The sequence below is a fragment of the Carassius carassius genome, chromosome 25 (assembly GCF_963082965.1).
Source record: "Carassius carassius chromosome 25, fCarCar2.1, whole genome shotgun sequence".
NCBI classification, from domain to species: domain Eukaryota; kingdom Metazoa; phylum Chordata; class Actinopteri; order Cypriniformes; family Cyprinidae; genus Carassius; species Carassius carassius.
Genome location: NC_081779.1, coordinates 12443439 through 12459609, shown reverse-complemented (window position 1 = coordinate 12459609; position 16171 = coordinate 12443439). Strand labels below are relative to the sequence as shown.

Below are 16171 nucleotides of genomic sequence, written 5' to 3'. Positions count from 1 at the left end.
AGCAGCTTTGTAAGGCTAGTTTCCAAGAGAGAGAGATAAAGCGCAAATCAGACATTTTGAGCCTCAATCTCTCCCGCTTTTCCCCAGTTCATATAAATAATGTCTATGAAGTCAGACTAGACACAACTCATTGAACCTGACCATAAAAATGAGCAAGCATGGAGAAGTACACATGGGAGCATACTGTAACAACAAAGACATCTAGTTGCAAACAAAAACAGAATCTGGGAGGTTAATTTTTTTTCCCCCTTCTATTTAAATAAAATTTAAAACTGAAGATGCATGAACAGCTTTAAAATAAATCAAGCGCTTGACTTGATAAAGTAGGTCTGGATCAATTCTGAGCTAACTATTACTTAAAAACATGTTTTCAGTCGCTCAGGTAAACAGTTGCCCACTCCTCATGATAACAATTGCAAAAGGAGCATAAAAACCAAAGTACAGCTGGGTGAAACAACAATATAAATAACAAAGTTATGCCTCTTTGAGACAACTGCCATCGAAAGGCACCAGAAACACCTGCAGTTATTACGTTTCATCAACAGTACACAATAAAATTGTAAGATAAAAAAAGGCGAAGGTGTTTTCAACTGCTCTTTATAATTAAAGGTGGAATGAATTTAGACTGGCATAAAGATATTATTTTTATATTATAGAGCACCAGCTCCCAAAAAATTACCAAATGTAGCACAGAATCTTCAGTTTTCCTTGAATGTCTGGTATCAGAAGAGCAGGAGAAAAATACAGGAAGACTTTAGTCCAATACAAGCTTCTTCATCAACTACAAAGCATAAATACATACATGCTAAGGAGAGGCAACAGAAAATGCTTGGAATGAATAGTGCCCTTTTGTGGCCAAACATAGTACTCTTGTTGAATATTCCACCTTTGGAGGAAAGAAAATGAAACTTTCTTACTGTTTTCATAAAAAAATAAAATAAAAAAAATGTTCAGGTGTTGCTTCATTACATCGTTTGCTACATTTGCAAATGTAAACGTTTGTCAGAGCCAAACTCAAGGCCCTTTTCAGATGCAAGTTCAATGTTGCATATCAACATCTCATGTAGAAAATACTTTGTACAATATATCAGGCACTGATAATATGATTTTACTATTAACAACCTAGAAAAAAATATATCTTTTTAATTCCTTCCCAAATTTCTAAAGTAGAGAATTGCATCCCAGCAACTAAGGCAGCAGCTTGAAAGTTTTGATGGAATTCTGAGACTTGAGTTACCTAACCCTATAACTTCAAAAAAAAAAAAAAAAAAATTAAACCAACAAACAGAAAACTATAAGACATTTAGTATAATGTCAACTCGAGCCAGCCAGACTATAAACTAATGTTGTCTATTCAGCCATACACATTCCCTGAGGATGCTGGATGTTTGAGGACGGCAGTCATTTATGCTGTTGCCATAGTGACAGATGACTGCCACTTTTTTCTACACTTAGCCACACATGCAGAAACACATCCTCATTTTGATCAGGACCAGGTAAGAGAACTTTCCATAAATCTGTGAATACACACAACGATGAGAAACGAAGCGATAAATTGGAGAAGATGTACCTTGCTTGCTGAACTGTCTTGTTGAAAATTTCTATACCTGGACTAATGAAAATCTATCTAGATTGAGTAGCTACATGTACCGATGTTTTCAAAAAGTAGTCTTTGTTTAAAAGTTTAAAAGTGTGTGAGTGTGTTTCTGTGAGCTCCCACAGAAATGCTATGCTGACTGAAGTTTCTTGCATTGGCTGCTTAGGCACCGTGATCCATCTTGGCACATTTCAAGCAAGTTCAATGCATTCATTTGTACAATCCCTCGCTTTCCTCACTGCTCTAGTTGTGCTCAGATTGCAGGTTTGTAAAGCTCATTGGTTAGAGGGGTTGGCGTTCGCCTCGGGGGCGGCCCGGTGGAGGCCTCGCTGGATGTGGGTTGTGAAATCGTACTTATCGGCACAAGCGTGCAGGCAGATACTGCACTGGAAGGGCCCGCCGTCACCATGGCAACTCATGTGCAGGGCATACAGGACCTCGTCCAGGAAGACAATGCCACAGTGGGCGCATTTGCTTGAGATTTCATCTTGTGTGGCCTGATCAACCTTCTCTGGTTTTGAGACTTGTGAAGAAAAAGAAGAGCATTCCTCTTCAGGTTCATCTGAGCGTTCTGTCTCCCGCTCTCTTTCAGAAGCAGGTGACGCCTGTTTCTCCTTGGTTACGAGGGTCCCATTGGGCGTAGGACTGGGTTTGGAATGTTTCATGGCTAGATCGAGAGGCGTGTCGCTTTCGGGTTCAGAAGGGGTTGGTGGGGGGAAATGAGGCGTCAAGCCGAAGGAAGGGTAAGGCACAAAGCTTTGGCACGGATTGGGAAGGCCAGCCACTGGGCTCAGGTAGTGGCCCGGGTTGCCCGGCACAGGCATCTTAGTCCAGATGCGCAACCAGTCCGATTCATTTTGCAGGTCGTTGTGGAGGAAGGGGAGGTTTAAGAACGGATATTGGTACTTCTCGATAGGGCTTCCAGGAGGAGAGTAGCTGGCCTGCTTCGATGGACGCATGTACTTCTCAATAGGGCTGCCTCGTTCTGAGCCACCTTTGCCGTCGCCGCCCTGGGGTCCTGCGCTGAGCCCGTTGCCCTCGGCCCCACCGTCTGTAGGACTCTTGTGCATATGCAGGGGTGGCATACGCTTGTGGATCTCCAGCGTCTGGTTGACGAGGAACGCGTGGGTGGAGCGGGGGCTAGGGTGACTTTTGGGTCCTGAAGGACCATATGCCTCGTATTTACCCAACTGGGCTTGGGCCTCAGCACGTGATAAAGACCCATCAGATCCTGCTTCCTCAGTTCTTCTCTCTAAGGGGCTGCCGTTGAGACGCTCCTCGCTGTTGACACGCTGCTGCTTGGACCCCACCTGCTCAGACTGTACAGGGTCAGGATTTAAGCGCTTGCGTGTCCGTCGACGGATGATCTGCTCGCCGTTGTTTTGCTTGATAATGTTCAGCGGTCTAGGGGTCTGAAAAGGAGACATGCAAATTATTACATTTTGAAACAGGGGTCAATGACATGATGCATATTTTTCTTAACTATAAATTTATTAAAATAAACATTAAATTCAGTTTATTCAACTACTATGATGATAATGCTTTAGAGTTTTGAGTGTTGTTTTCTCTCTCAAATGTTTCTATTTATCTTAAACTGCAATAAAGTTTTGCAATAAAAATTTTTTTAAGAAATGTGTGTGTATATATATATATATATATATATATATATATATATATATATATATATATATATATATATATATATAATATTATGTACTTAATACTTAAACCACAATGATCAAAACAACAATGCATTTCTAAACATGTAGACACGTTTTTAAACAAACAAAAAAAAATAATAATAAAATAAATGAAAAACAACACAAAGCTGCAACCAGAGCTTCTGTGTTATAAATGTAACATTTTTAATACCAGATTTGGGTACGGTTCGTTACAATATCCATGAGTGTGATCCAAACAAAAATATATTCACACGCTTCCCTAAACGTGTGTGACTGGACCTGATCTATTTACTGCCTCTCTGATCTAATATTGTGATTTCAGTGGAGTGAATCATCCCTTCTGGGACTCAGAGGACACACTCCTGTAATTAGGCTGGTTAGCATAATAATCTGCCATCAAATGGCTATTAATTACTGCTTTATTTTCATGTAAGCCAAGCTCAAAAATCAAGGCAGTACAGTGAATTCACAAATATAAATGAGTGAATTATACAAGTGACTTTCAGCCTGAAAGAGAGAAATCAAATTCCTCCAAATCAATTGTGCTACTTCACGAGAAAAAGCCCAACGTAAAAGTATGTTCCTTCTCATTTCTCATCCTTTACGTCTATGCTAAAATGGAAACTACTGTGGTTGGAAAGATGTGAGATATGCATATTTCCTTCAGTGGCAGACCTGCAACACGGACGAAATAATGGAGCACTTGTCTGTAATCTATTTTTCTGAGCTCAGATTCCTTCCGGGTAGGCAGGGGCTGAGGGGGGAAACTTCAGTAAGGTGACGCAACTCTTCTTCTGCACTGTCAGGCACATTCTTCCAAGTCCTTGCTTGATGAAGAGATCACCCACGACTCAGAGATCCAGACCCAGAGATAACTGGCAGAAGAACTATGTCACTCCCCTTTACCACCTTTTGACTTTGAGGTAGAGGCACATCGGAGGAATCAATCATGTATGGTAGCCACTTGATTTTGTAGCACCCAGATCCACTGTCATGTTTGTAGGCTAAGGAAAGCAAGCTCTCTCAAAGATGGCGAGGCTTGGGAAGCCTGATTATTCCAGTATGACAGAAGGAAACTATAATTTCTCTGGTACTGATTTTTCCCTTAAAAGCTGGGGAAAATTATTTATGCAAAAATAATGCAAAGGAGTTGCATAATTTTAATAATGTTTACCCACTGGGGACTGGAGTTAAATCTAAAACAAATCTGACTGTGTTGCTTCAGTTCAGTTAATGTCCTGTGATGTATGGTGTTAAAATGCAAGAGATCACTCTTTGGAACATGTCAGGCCTGTTGTCTTTCTGAAGAAAGGACGTCCGTCGACGGGAATGAAAGCCAGACAAACAGAAAGAGTGCCCTCTACTGCTGGACCATGTCAGGCCCTCACTACACACTACAGACAGAGGGCATTCTTTCCTTTCCTAATCTTTTTTTTTTCTCCTCATAATAATTTTCTAATGATTATTATTATTTAAAAAATGAACATCACTTGATTAATCAGTTGGCTATGAGTTCTTGACTTTTATGTTTCAAATATCAAACCAGAAAAGAGACATTAAAGTCTCAAAGCCTTCGATTATATCTACAGTACTTTACAACTACAAAATGAATAACTGACTTGGGGGGGGGGGGTAAGTTTGGTTGTCCCTGTACATTTAAAAATAAAATGTAAGGATTTTATAGTATGAAGGAAACCAGAATATATGGAGTTAATTCTGGAAGAAGAAAAAATGAATGAAAAATATAATAAGTGTGTATTAAACTGGAATGTATATGACAAAAAAGGGATAGGAAAAAATACAAATAAAAGGTGTATGGCACTTAATGTGCATGACAATACCCCCCCCCCCCCCCCCCCCAAAAATAAATAAATAAATAAATGCATCCAGCACAAAAAGAAAAATAGCTCTATAAGTCTCTTTTGTAATAACATATGGTAGTGTAATATACCCAATTTATTTAATCTTATCTAGTTTTGACAGTTTAAGTACCTCAGCTAAAGACTTACAGGTATGTGTAAGTGTAAAACCAAGCAAGATTTATTTTTAAACAATGAAATGTATTAAATGCTCAAAGGAGCCTAGAAGGCCTGTCTCGACTGTGCTGTCTGTGAACAACCCTGTGCAGAACCTGGTTGCTATTCCAGATATTTCTTTCTACCTTTTGGGCTTTCTTGTTCCAATGAGTGGTCAGAGTTCAGAAGCTGCAAGAACTTTTTGGAGAACGAACGACATATTCTTTCTCCATCCCACATAAAAAGTTCCATGATGGTGAATCAGAAAAACGGAGGCAGCTGCACGTTTTTGTCAGGCATTGGCGCATGGCTACTACGCATGTCAGGTCCTATTATTAGAAGATAAAATCTGAGAGACATTTATTATTGCAATGTGTTCTGGCACGAGGATCCCAGACCTCCATTTAGGGCTCTCTACAGTGTGGTTTTATGAGGTGCTATTATGAAATGATTTCTGTACAGCATATAAAAGTTTTTATTCAAAAATATAAAAATACTACTGGAAACTGACTGCCAGGCTGACATGAAGGACACAGTCTCCGCTGACTTGCGTTAGCGTGCCATCAGTGAAACCGAGGAACCTGAAAGACTATGAGATATCTTCTACTAAACAGCCCCACTGCCTTTACTCCGCTTCAAAAATCAAACTGCCGAAAATGACTCAGCATCTTAAAGCAGAAACCAAAAACAGAAACATCAGGCAAACAAATCTTGTAGCCAATCGACAGCATTTCGAAGGATCCCGAGGGCTTCGGAGAGACGTCTCCACAACTTGTTTATTAGCTTCTAGTGGAGTGTGACATGTACACAACCTGATGGTCCATTGCAGAAGCTACTTTAGAGTAAAAGTATACAGAGAAGAGCAAAAAAAAAAAAAAAAAAGCCAGAGAAAAACGCCCAAATGATCATTTAGTCTTCCGCTAGAAAGCACAGGCTTTAGCTCATCGCACCACACAGCTGTAATCTTCAAATATCATCAAAGGTGAGCACTGAGCTAGAACTAATAAAATACAGATCTATGCTATTGCTAGTTTTGTATACAATCTGAGGGAAATACACATTTTCACCAGCACTGTATGAAGTCATTGCACAAATGTGACTCTGGACCAAAAAATAAATAAAAATTGTCAAGTCACTGGGGTATATTTTTAGCAACAGCCAAAACACATTGTATGGGTCAACATTATAGATTTTTCTTTTATGCCAAAAATCATTAGGATATTAAGTAAAGATAATTTTCCATGAGGATATTTTGTACATTTCCTACCATAAATATATCAAAACTTAATTTTTGATTAGTAATATGCATTGCTAAGAATTCATTTGGACAACTTTGAAGGCCATTTTCTCAGTATTTAGATTTTTTTGCATCCTCAGATTCCAGATATTCCAATTTATACTTAAGATTGGTTTTGTGGTCCAGAGTCTCAAATGTAAATAAATAAGCTCAATAAGAGTAAAGGCAGCAGTTCTCAATAATAGGTTTAAGGTCATAACAGTTGACATGAAAAATATCAGAACCAATGATTTTCATACATTTCCGTCATTAAACGTTCTGAGATGTCTACAACATTCTTTCATTAGGGTTAGGGTTAGTGCCACTTTAAACTTTGCCGTTGTCAAGACGAAAAGTGTGACTTATTTTCTGTCAGCTATCAACAATTTGAAATGCATGATTCATTATTTCCTGTGTTAATAAAGCACATATTAACACATTTTTCTCTTTGGTTTACATGTTACTTCTGTATAGCCTGTGCACTGGAAAGACTCCTGCTCACTTTTTTTTCCACAGTCACAGGGCACACAACATGCCTCAGTCAAGCTAAATACAAGATACAGTTTTTGGAGAAATAACAAACAGAAAAGTTGCAATACATGTAAACATGTTATGCAATACAATTACTTAATAAATTGTAGAACTTTTTATTTTTATCATTGTTATTCTTTTTATTATTGTACACTACCGTAAAATGTTTTAGAGTGAGGTATTTGTTGAAAGAAACAAAATACTTTTAATCAGCAAGGATGCATTATATTGATCAAAAGGCTTTTACATTTTCACAAAAGATTTTCATGTCAAATAAATGCTGTTCTTTTGAAAAGTCTATTAATCAAAGTATCCTGAAAAAATGTATTACGATTTCCTGATATCAACGTTGATAATAACAAATGTTTCTTGAGCAAATCAGCATTTTAGAATGAATGAACAAATTAAATAATACATTCTGGAAAAACCAAGATTTCTGAAGAATCATGAAACAATGAAGACTGGAGTAATTACTGCTGAAAATTCAGCTTTGCCATCACAGGAATAAATTACATTTTATAATATATATTAAAACAGAACACAATTTTAAACTGTAATATGTCACATTTTTTTTCGTGTGCAACCAGTTATCGCCTGTGAGTCTGATTAGGGCTGAAAAATAACTGAAGTCACTGTGTTCCACTCTCATCAAATTCATCTTCCCTCAGCTTTTAATAGCAGTGTGATCTCAGTTGTAAAACTGTCAAGAATTGTTCCCATTCCCCTAAAAGTCACGGCCACCCCACCTTTTCTGTCCCAGGAACCCAGAGCAAAGACAGATGCGAGCATCAGTACAGTTGCTGCATCAATGAATGATGATCCAACATAAATGTCAAAGTTAAAAAAACTTCCAGCATGAGGAAACTTATTTACACCAGACAGTGTTTAATGTGGGGCAGTAAATAGAGCGTACAGTATTTCACAGGCGCGGCTGTGAAGCGCCCATTGATAGCACCCTCTCTGATGAGGCGGTGCAGACAGATGGCCAGATGTGAGTGCCTGTGCTGGGTCAAGTTAGCATGACTCAAGCCACCAGGTGGCATGGCCCCTGAAAGAGCCTCTTGTGGTCCAGGCACTGAGGTGCCTAAACGCCTTACCCCAGCCGACCACACTGATTCAGTCAGCCCCCTGTGTCCGAAGCTGTACCACCCAAGCACTGGTCCCGATACCCCGAGGCCACCGAGGCAAAAGAGTGCTTCCAACATTGCATATCAAGACGGGAAGAAACCGTAACACTCACAGACTTGACCCAATTCTCAAGGAGCACCAAAGATTAAAATGCAAAAGCAACGTTAAGTCCAGCTACAGGCCCGAGCACAATGCTTTTTCTGTTTCTCCGGGTTAAATACTCAACATGTTTTCGAGTCTGTTTACCCATCATGTTTATCCAGACACAATTTCAAAGGAAATAGAAGAACACCAGAACACTTTCGAGGCTGCACACTAAGCTTTAGGTATAGCTACAAATGTGGAAAAAATGGCTAATTCATATGAAAATTAAATTGGGAGACCAGAGAACAGAGGCTAAAAAGCAATTCAAATTAAAAAATTTAGTGACCGAGTACAGAAACGAGCAGTTTCTTTTCTTTGTGCACAGTTCACACAGACTTACCCAAAGAATTAATATAATAGTCAGCTTTATGCATTAATGAATGTCATTATATATGTGACCCTGGACCACAAAAGCAGTCTAAAGTCGCTGGGGTATATATTTAGCAATATCCAAAAAAACATTGTATGGGTCAAAATTATTGATTTTTTATTAGAATTAATTTCGACAACTTCAAGGGTGATTATCTCAGTATTTAGTTTTTTGTTTTTTTTTGCACCCTCAGACCAGATTTTCAAATAGTTGTATCTCGGCCAAATATTGTCTGATCCTAATAAACCATACATCAATGGAAAGCTTATTTATTCAGCTTTTATATGATGAATAAATCTCATATTCGATAAACAGAAAGGGTGTGTATGTCTATATTTAAATGCAACAGTGCATAATCACTTTTTATTAGTTCCCCTTGTTCCTAAAGTATTTTTGCTATTTATTTCTCTGTTAAAGACTTAAATGCTATGAATCAAACCAACCAGCTATGAGGTGAATGATAACATTACAAACCTTTTGAAGGAAAAAAGTTAAAAAAAGACTTAACAGCTTTAATGAAAGAAAGAACTACAAAGAAAGAACTACAATCCAATGAAGCACTGTGAGAGACAATATATATATATATATATATATATATATATATATATATATATATATATATATATATATATATATATATATATTAGGGCTTGCATGGACAAGTCGAGTGATCAAGGACTTCAACCACTAGTCGGCGCTATCGGAAACAATTGACTACTCGAGCATGCATTAACAATAACGCATGCACAGAGTTTGCGAGTATGACGTTAACTCCCCATGGAGAAAATAAATAGGAATGTTATACTCTTACATAAAGGAAATTTAAAAAAATCTTGAAAGGAGAAGCTAAAAAAATAAAAATAATAATTCTGTCATAATTGTTTCGCCCTTCCAAACTTTGACTTTAATAGACTTAGGCTTTGGAACACAAAAAGAGATATTTAGCAATTTTGAAGTTGCTTTTTTCTTACTATGAAAGTGGATGGGCACTAAACATCTGTAACTTTATCATATGGAAAAAAGCAGCTTGGACATACTACTAAACATCTTTTTTTTTACGCCAGGCTGTTGATGTAAATAAGAATGCATTCTTAAGTGACTTACCTGGATAAATAAAGATTTATAATAAGAATAAATGTATGTTTGGAACAACATGAAGCTGAATAAATGTTAAAGAAAGACTCCACTTGACTGGGTTTTAAGGTTGTGCCAGAAGGGATTGTGTCTCGGGTCTTAAGGTCAGGTGTTTGTTAGGACTGTGGGAAGTGGGGCTCCCAGCTGGTGCAAAATTACTTCCATAGGGCCATTAGCTGGCTGCAGGGCTGAGGAAGGCCAAAAGGGCTCTTCCCCCAGGGTCCTCCCCTGACAGCACAGAAATAAAGCGATCAAACCAGAGCTGCTACGCTGTCACCTCTCCGTACATTTTGAACTCTGTTTCTGCGATTTGTGGGTGGGCCGGCAAGGCGTTCTCGCCATTTCTTGCACTGATGTTTTCTTAGTTTCCCCCCTTACCGAGTGCAGCTTCTGATAGAGGCCACACGCGTTGCACACGTAGCCACCGTTGGCATTCTTCCTCCACAGCGAGGTCTTGGTTGTTAGACAGTTGGCGCAGAAGACCCCCGAGCCCCGCCGTCTCTGAAATCATAAAAAGAGAGCCAAAATGAGTCAAAATAAAAGCAGGCTGGAGAAAAAGAGGGATGGAGATTCATGCTCAGCATGGAGATGGGAGGTGAATGTAAATGACAAATCAAGAAAGAGAGGCAGAGGAAAAAGGAGAAAAAAGTCCCAAGACTCAGCAGGGGATATGTCAGCTCTGATGGAGAGGGACACAATGTGTCCAATCAGAAAGCCAGGATGAGGCACAATTAATAGAACCAAGCTGATACACTAATTAACCTTCCCGTGATTAATAGGCTTTGTAAGATACCGCTGTGATAGCAACAACACCACCCACTTCAAACTGGTTGGCCCACACCGGCCTGACATAAATATTTTGATCTTTCAATAAATGTCTCTTCTCCAACACATGCATGACAGGAACCTTTAAATATATGGCTGGAACTCAAAATATCTAGTAGCTTGAAATATTGTACTCTACTGTGAGAGAAGGGAAAAAATAAACCCAAGTAGGGAAAAAAGAAGAAAGATAGCCACATGAATCATCTCCCGGGACGGGACAGAAATACCCGAGAGTCAACCGGGGCAAATCAAAGGAATTATCTCAATTATGGTCCCTGCAAAACTCATTTAGCCTTATAGAATGTGTAAGATTTATTTAGCCTAACTTCAGACGGCTTGAGCAGGGAGCACATTTCTCCTGCCAGAAAAGTACAATGCTCCTAATTGTGCTCTAATACATTTAGAATGGAAAGCTTTCTGCAGACATAATTTTGGCTTCGAGTCGCTAGAGCTTTTTTGGCAGGGAAAAGGGCACTTGATTCATCGGGTGTTTCACAACATATCAGTAAAAAGTTTTGGGGCGCCGCCAGCTTCCTATAGGGTAATATTTCCATCCAGATGCGCCATTGGAGGGCCCTGCATCAGCTAAACTAATTATGATCTCACCTTCGCTGATGCTTGCTCACTCTACACTTCGACATCTCCCATTAATCATAGATACATAGGAAATGAATGTGAAAAGAGAATGAGGGACGGTAGCCCGCACAGTCATAAAGAATAAAAATGATGGCAATAACTTAATGAGATGGAGCAATGTTTTCCACGAGCTATCAGCAAATACAAAGTCACACCGACAACTGCCCTTTGCAACCACAGAGTATCATTCTGATGCACGCAGCATTTCAGGCTGAGAGGGAGGGATCTCTTATGGTGCACATAAAAAGGTAGGCACACTCATTGTAGGTACATAAACACACGTTTGTAATTCCTTGCAGCAACAATGACTCTGTCCTTACATTAAGCATTAAACTTATCCAAATCAAAGTCTTATTCCTTACAAAAGTACTGTGTCATTATTATGGTATGTTGATGGTTTTAAATATTCTATTGTTACTTCAATTTACATTTTTAATTCCAAACCTGTATGCCTTAAAAGTATTGGACTGTCCCTCTTAGACTGTAAGATATATGGCATATAATACATCACAAACTCACAATACCTTACTGGAAGATTATCTCAAAATCGAATTATGGCTCATTTACGTCAGAATCTTTCTTACAACCTTTAAGTGAAAATGTATATATTTTCTGATCTCAGTGGGGTTTAGAGGGCCACATGCTAGTCCTGACAGTTTAGACATGATTGATTGATTTATTCTTTCCTATCCTGTTCTAGCGGTACAAGCAAAACAAAGTGTCCGTCATCAGCTTTGTGGACTTCGCTCCCTGGCCTTCTGGGTTCCAGAGCCAAATCACTCACATGTGTTCCCTCCGCTTGCCCTGCAGTTATTGTACAACAGCCACAGAGAGTTAATATACATACAACCTACACACAGTATGAACACAACTGATAATTTATCTTGTTGGTCAAATCATTCATTTGCTCTGGGCCTCCTGTTCAGCCATCCAGAAAGCTTATATGGTTATGTATACAGTGAGTCAAAAGCTTTGGATTTAAAACAATATAAATCAAAAGCTCTGACTCTCAGAGCCAACACTAAATCAGAATGAAAGGCTGATCAAGTCTGCATCTGACTCTGGTGTCCACTAACAATGACTGTTTCAGTGTTAGAATTAATTAGACTCTTAAATTAAACAATCCTGTTCTATTTTCTATTTTCATCAATGGAGAAAATAAATGGAGCAATAAAAAAATTATAAGGCTTTTTTTTCCTATCCATAAAGTGTGTGTGTGTGTACATACATATATACATATATATATATATATATATATATATATATATATATATATATATATATATATACATACAGTACACACACACACACACACACATATATAGAGAGATAGAGAGAGAGAGAGAGACATTACATATGTAACTAATGATAAAAAAAATTATAGAAATATGATTTTATGTAGGCTATCTATCAAAATGTACGAACGAAATCAAAACGAAATCAAATGTTCAGTGTCATTCATTTTGTGTTCATTGTAAAGACAAGGCTTTATATATTTGGTTAAATGTACAAGTGTTTTTTCCTACAGCAAAAAAAAATAAAATATTTTATATTTTAGAGGCTCATGATAATAACTTGTTGGACTGACATGAGGTCAAAGCAATTTCAAAAACAATCCTAAGTTAGTCCACAACAACCATCTAAAGGAAAATTACGCAAAATAAGCAAGCTATAGTGACAGTTCATTACATTTTAAGTAGGGAGGTGGGATCAAATAAAAGTGGGAGTGTCAAGTTGAGATGTGAATGTGTTGAGGAGCGGGTCTTAGGTCAATTACACAGGAAACCCCAGAAATAGCCTTCTCCTGCTGAATGGTGCACAATCCCAGACTTCCTTTTCAATTATCAACTAAACCAGGTCTGCCATCTGTAAAAACGAATGCGTACCTTGCCTTGCCAGGTTCTGCTTTTTGTTTTTATCTCTTTCTCTCTCCATTACACCTAAAAAAAAGAACAAGTTGGCAAGAGAAAAAAAGAAAATTCCCTTGCACAATCAACTTGCTTTCTGCAGCTGCTCACCAAAGGAAAAGGAGGGGAGGCGAACGAGAGAAAGCCCTGATTGTCTTTGTTTTCCCAAAGTGTGGGGCGATTTTTCTCGCCTGCCACGTCTGGCCGTGATGTGAGGTGATGCATTGTTTTTTTTCCATGGACTAAAGGGGCCTCAGAGATCCCAGGTCCTCTCTGTTTCCTGGCCTGCTCCAGTTTATCACTGTATCTGCTCTCAGCGCTGCTCTCACTATCTGGTATCCGTCATGGCCTTCACTAGGTGCCATGCATTAGAACGCAGCACTGTCACTGGTTAAAACACCACTAATCATAATCAAAACAAACTTTTGTGCTTTCCTTTTATCCACACTCAGGATGAGGTGGAATAATAGGCTGGATTATGTATTTTTTGGGATCATTTACTTCCATACAGCGAGGGGCTACAACAAAAGTATGTGTACAGGTAGCGAAAGGTTAGAGGTATTCGCAGTAAACAACAAAATGGCTGTTCTTGTTTGCATTGCGGGCTGTGATGAATGACCCTGCTGCACTCTGCTACTTTCTGTGGGTGTAGCCTGTGCATTCTGTTTGTACGTGATTGATTACGCATGCCTAACACTAGGCGCTTTAGGGAGTAGGACTAATTCGGTCCTGGTGAGAGGAATCTGAAGTAATTAGAGGCAGGACCTAATTACATCTATTTATTTAACAAGCATGCTCCCACAATCCCATAAAGCTCTCCATTAAAAGCTTCTAGTCTCAGGTGAAAGAGGCGGGGAAGAAACATCACACCTTTCTGTCTTAAACCTATTACCATAATCAACTGCTCTCAAGGTTTTGCAACCGGTTTCACATCCATTGTCGACTTTCGTGCTCAACAATGCGCCATCTATGAAAAATGTCTGTTTTAGAGTTGAAAATAATAGCTGGATTTCCAACAGGGAGATTTCCAGGCCTCTGCAACATCAATCCCATAGTCAGTTTTGGTGAGATGGCCAGCAAAATCGTGCCTAAAAGCTGAGGCAGTTAAAATGATGAGGGGAAGCAGGGGATGCTTGGAGACTGACACCCATCACAGATGTAATATGTGAAAATAACGGCTAATGGCGCATTTGGCATGCCGTGTGGATGTAAGAGAAAGGATTCTTTGGTTTAAAGGGGGCGATTTGCACACAAAGCCGGTGAAATGAAATTACATGTAATTCACTTAGGCAATCCGCGGGGCCTCTTACATTAAATAAACAATTATTTAATCAGCTGCGGGGAAATTAGGTGAACCCCTACTGACAATTTCAATTTCTGGAATCCTGCATCAACTTTTCAAGGCTCAGGCAATACCATCGAAGTGCCGTCGGCAAACATCTGGATACAATTGCAGACATATCGAACCATCAAGTCCTATCTTTGGTGGATGCTATACCGGGTTTACGCAAATCCAAAGTCTCTTGCTGAGTCGTAATTATGTAATTCAGTTTGATAAATAAGGTTTAATATACTCTGTGAAAGCTTCATTTCTCCTAGAACCTGGGAGGCCACAGTTCAGGGTAATATTCCCAAACCCCATTCACATTTCTTCACGTTGCTCTCCAAGCACTTCATGTCAAGATGAAGTCTTAAAATGCAGTAAGGACAGTCTCAAATAATTTTTTGTCAACCAGAAGGTTATTTAAGAAAACTTAACGTATTGAAAAGCACAAGTTAGTAGTCAAATTTTTTACTACAATTAATATTTCTCATGGTTCTATTTTTTGAAAGTCTGTAAACTTAAGATTTCTAAAAATATAAACAACATATGAGATGAGATCCCTTATAGCAGTGGGTCTCAACCAGTGGCCAGGGGCCCTTAAGATAACTTATTTAACATAAGCCATTACATTAATGTAAAACAAACTAAAACTCAAGATATTTCTTATTTTGATTCACCTCTTCCTGGTTCTTTCTTTGAGTTTTAACTGTCTTGAAAAGCCTGGATATATGAGGTACACTAAAATTTGATTTCTAGACCTGGAAAAGTCATGTAAATTAATAAAATAATTTTTGTAACAAATATACATTTTTATGCCAAACTCTAAAATATTTTATCAGGTAGAAATTGAAGACTAAATATTTGATAAAAAAAAAAAAAAAATCCTTATGGTTAACTATTTTCCAGTAAAGCATAAATGACTGGAAACACTTATATAAGAATTTTCAGGCCTTAAAACATCTGGAATTCTGAAATTTACAGAAACCAGGAGTGTCAAGCCTTTGTATATATTGTAGACAAAGGGGGGCCTTGGAATCGAAAAGGTTGAGAGAACCACTGCCACTGCCAACTAGAGCCAGTATCCCATGTTAAATATGCAAGTTGCAACTGTACATTAGGGCTGTAGCTATCGAATATTTTAGTAATCAAGTATTCTACCAAAAATTCCTTCTATTAATCGAGTAATCGGATAAAATGTGTTTTTGCTTAATTAAAGTGCAATATTAATTATGCAAGATAAAATAAGACTCCTGGGTCTTGTGACGGTCACGGAGGGACCGCACGTTCAACATGGACGTTAATACGCACACATGCGCACAAACACACACTGAGACTGTTTGATGATACAAGAGTTTATTGTAATTATTGATCAGAGAGTGAATGAAATACCTGTAAACTATGTGTATTGTTCCCGTGTAGCGTTTGTCCCGTGATTTTTAGAGTCCTGGTAAGAAACAATGGCAGGAATTATTGGTTCCGCTTAGGGTGGGAATCTACCATGTATTAATTGAGCGTGGGGGTTTCATGGGCAACATGGCCGAGTTGTTGCTGTTATTTCCTGTTTAATATGAACGAATTAATAACATCAAAGTAGATTTATTA

General features: G+C 38.5%; 1 protein-coding gene across 3 annotated transcripts in view; it reads right to left on the bottom strand.

Annotated features, from left to right (window-relative positions):
* Positions 1 to 1610: 1610 nt before the first annotated feature.
* LOC132104208 (zinc finger transcription factor Trps1-like) overlaps positions 1611 to 16171 on the bottom strand; it is a 121458-nt gene continuing 106897 nt past the window's right edge. For all 3 annotated transcript variants that reach the window (XM_059509498.1, XM_059509501.1, XM_059509500.1), the window contains 2 exons: positions 10256 to 10378; positions 1611 to 3009 (listed from right to left, as the gene is read on the bottom strand). In XM_059509498.1, coding sequence (XP_059365481.1) covers positions 1873 to 3009; positions 10256 to 10378 — 1260 coding nt within the window. In that variant the 3' untranslated portion in view covers positions 1611 to 1872. The remainder of the gene's footprint in view (positions 3010 to 10255; positions 10379 to 16171) is intronic.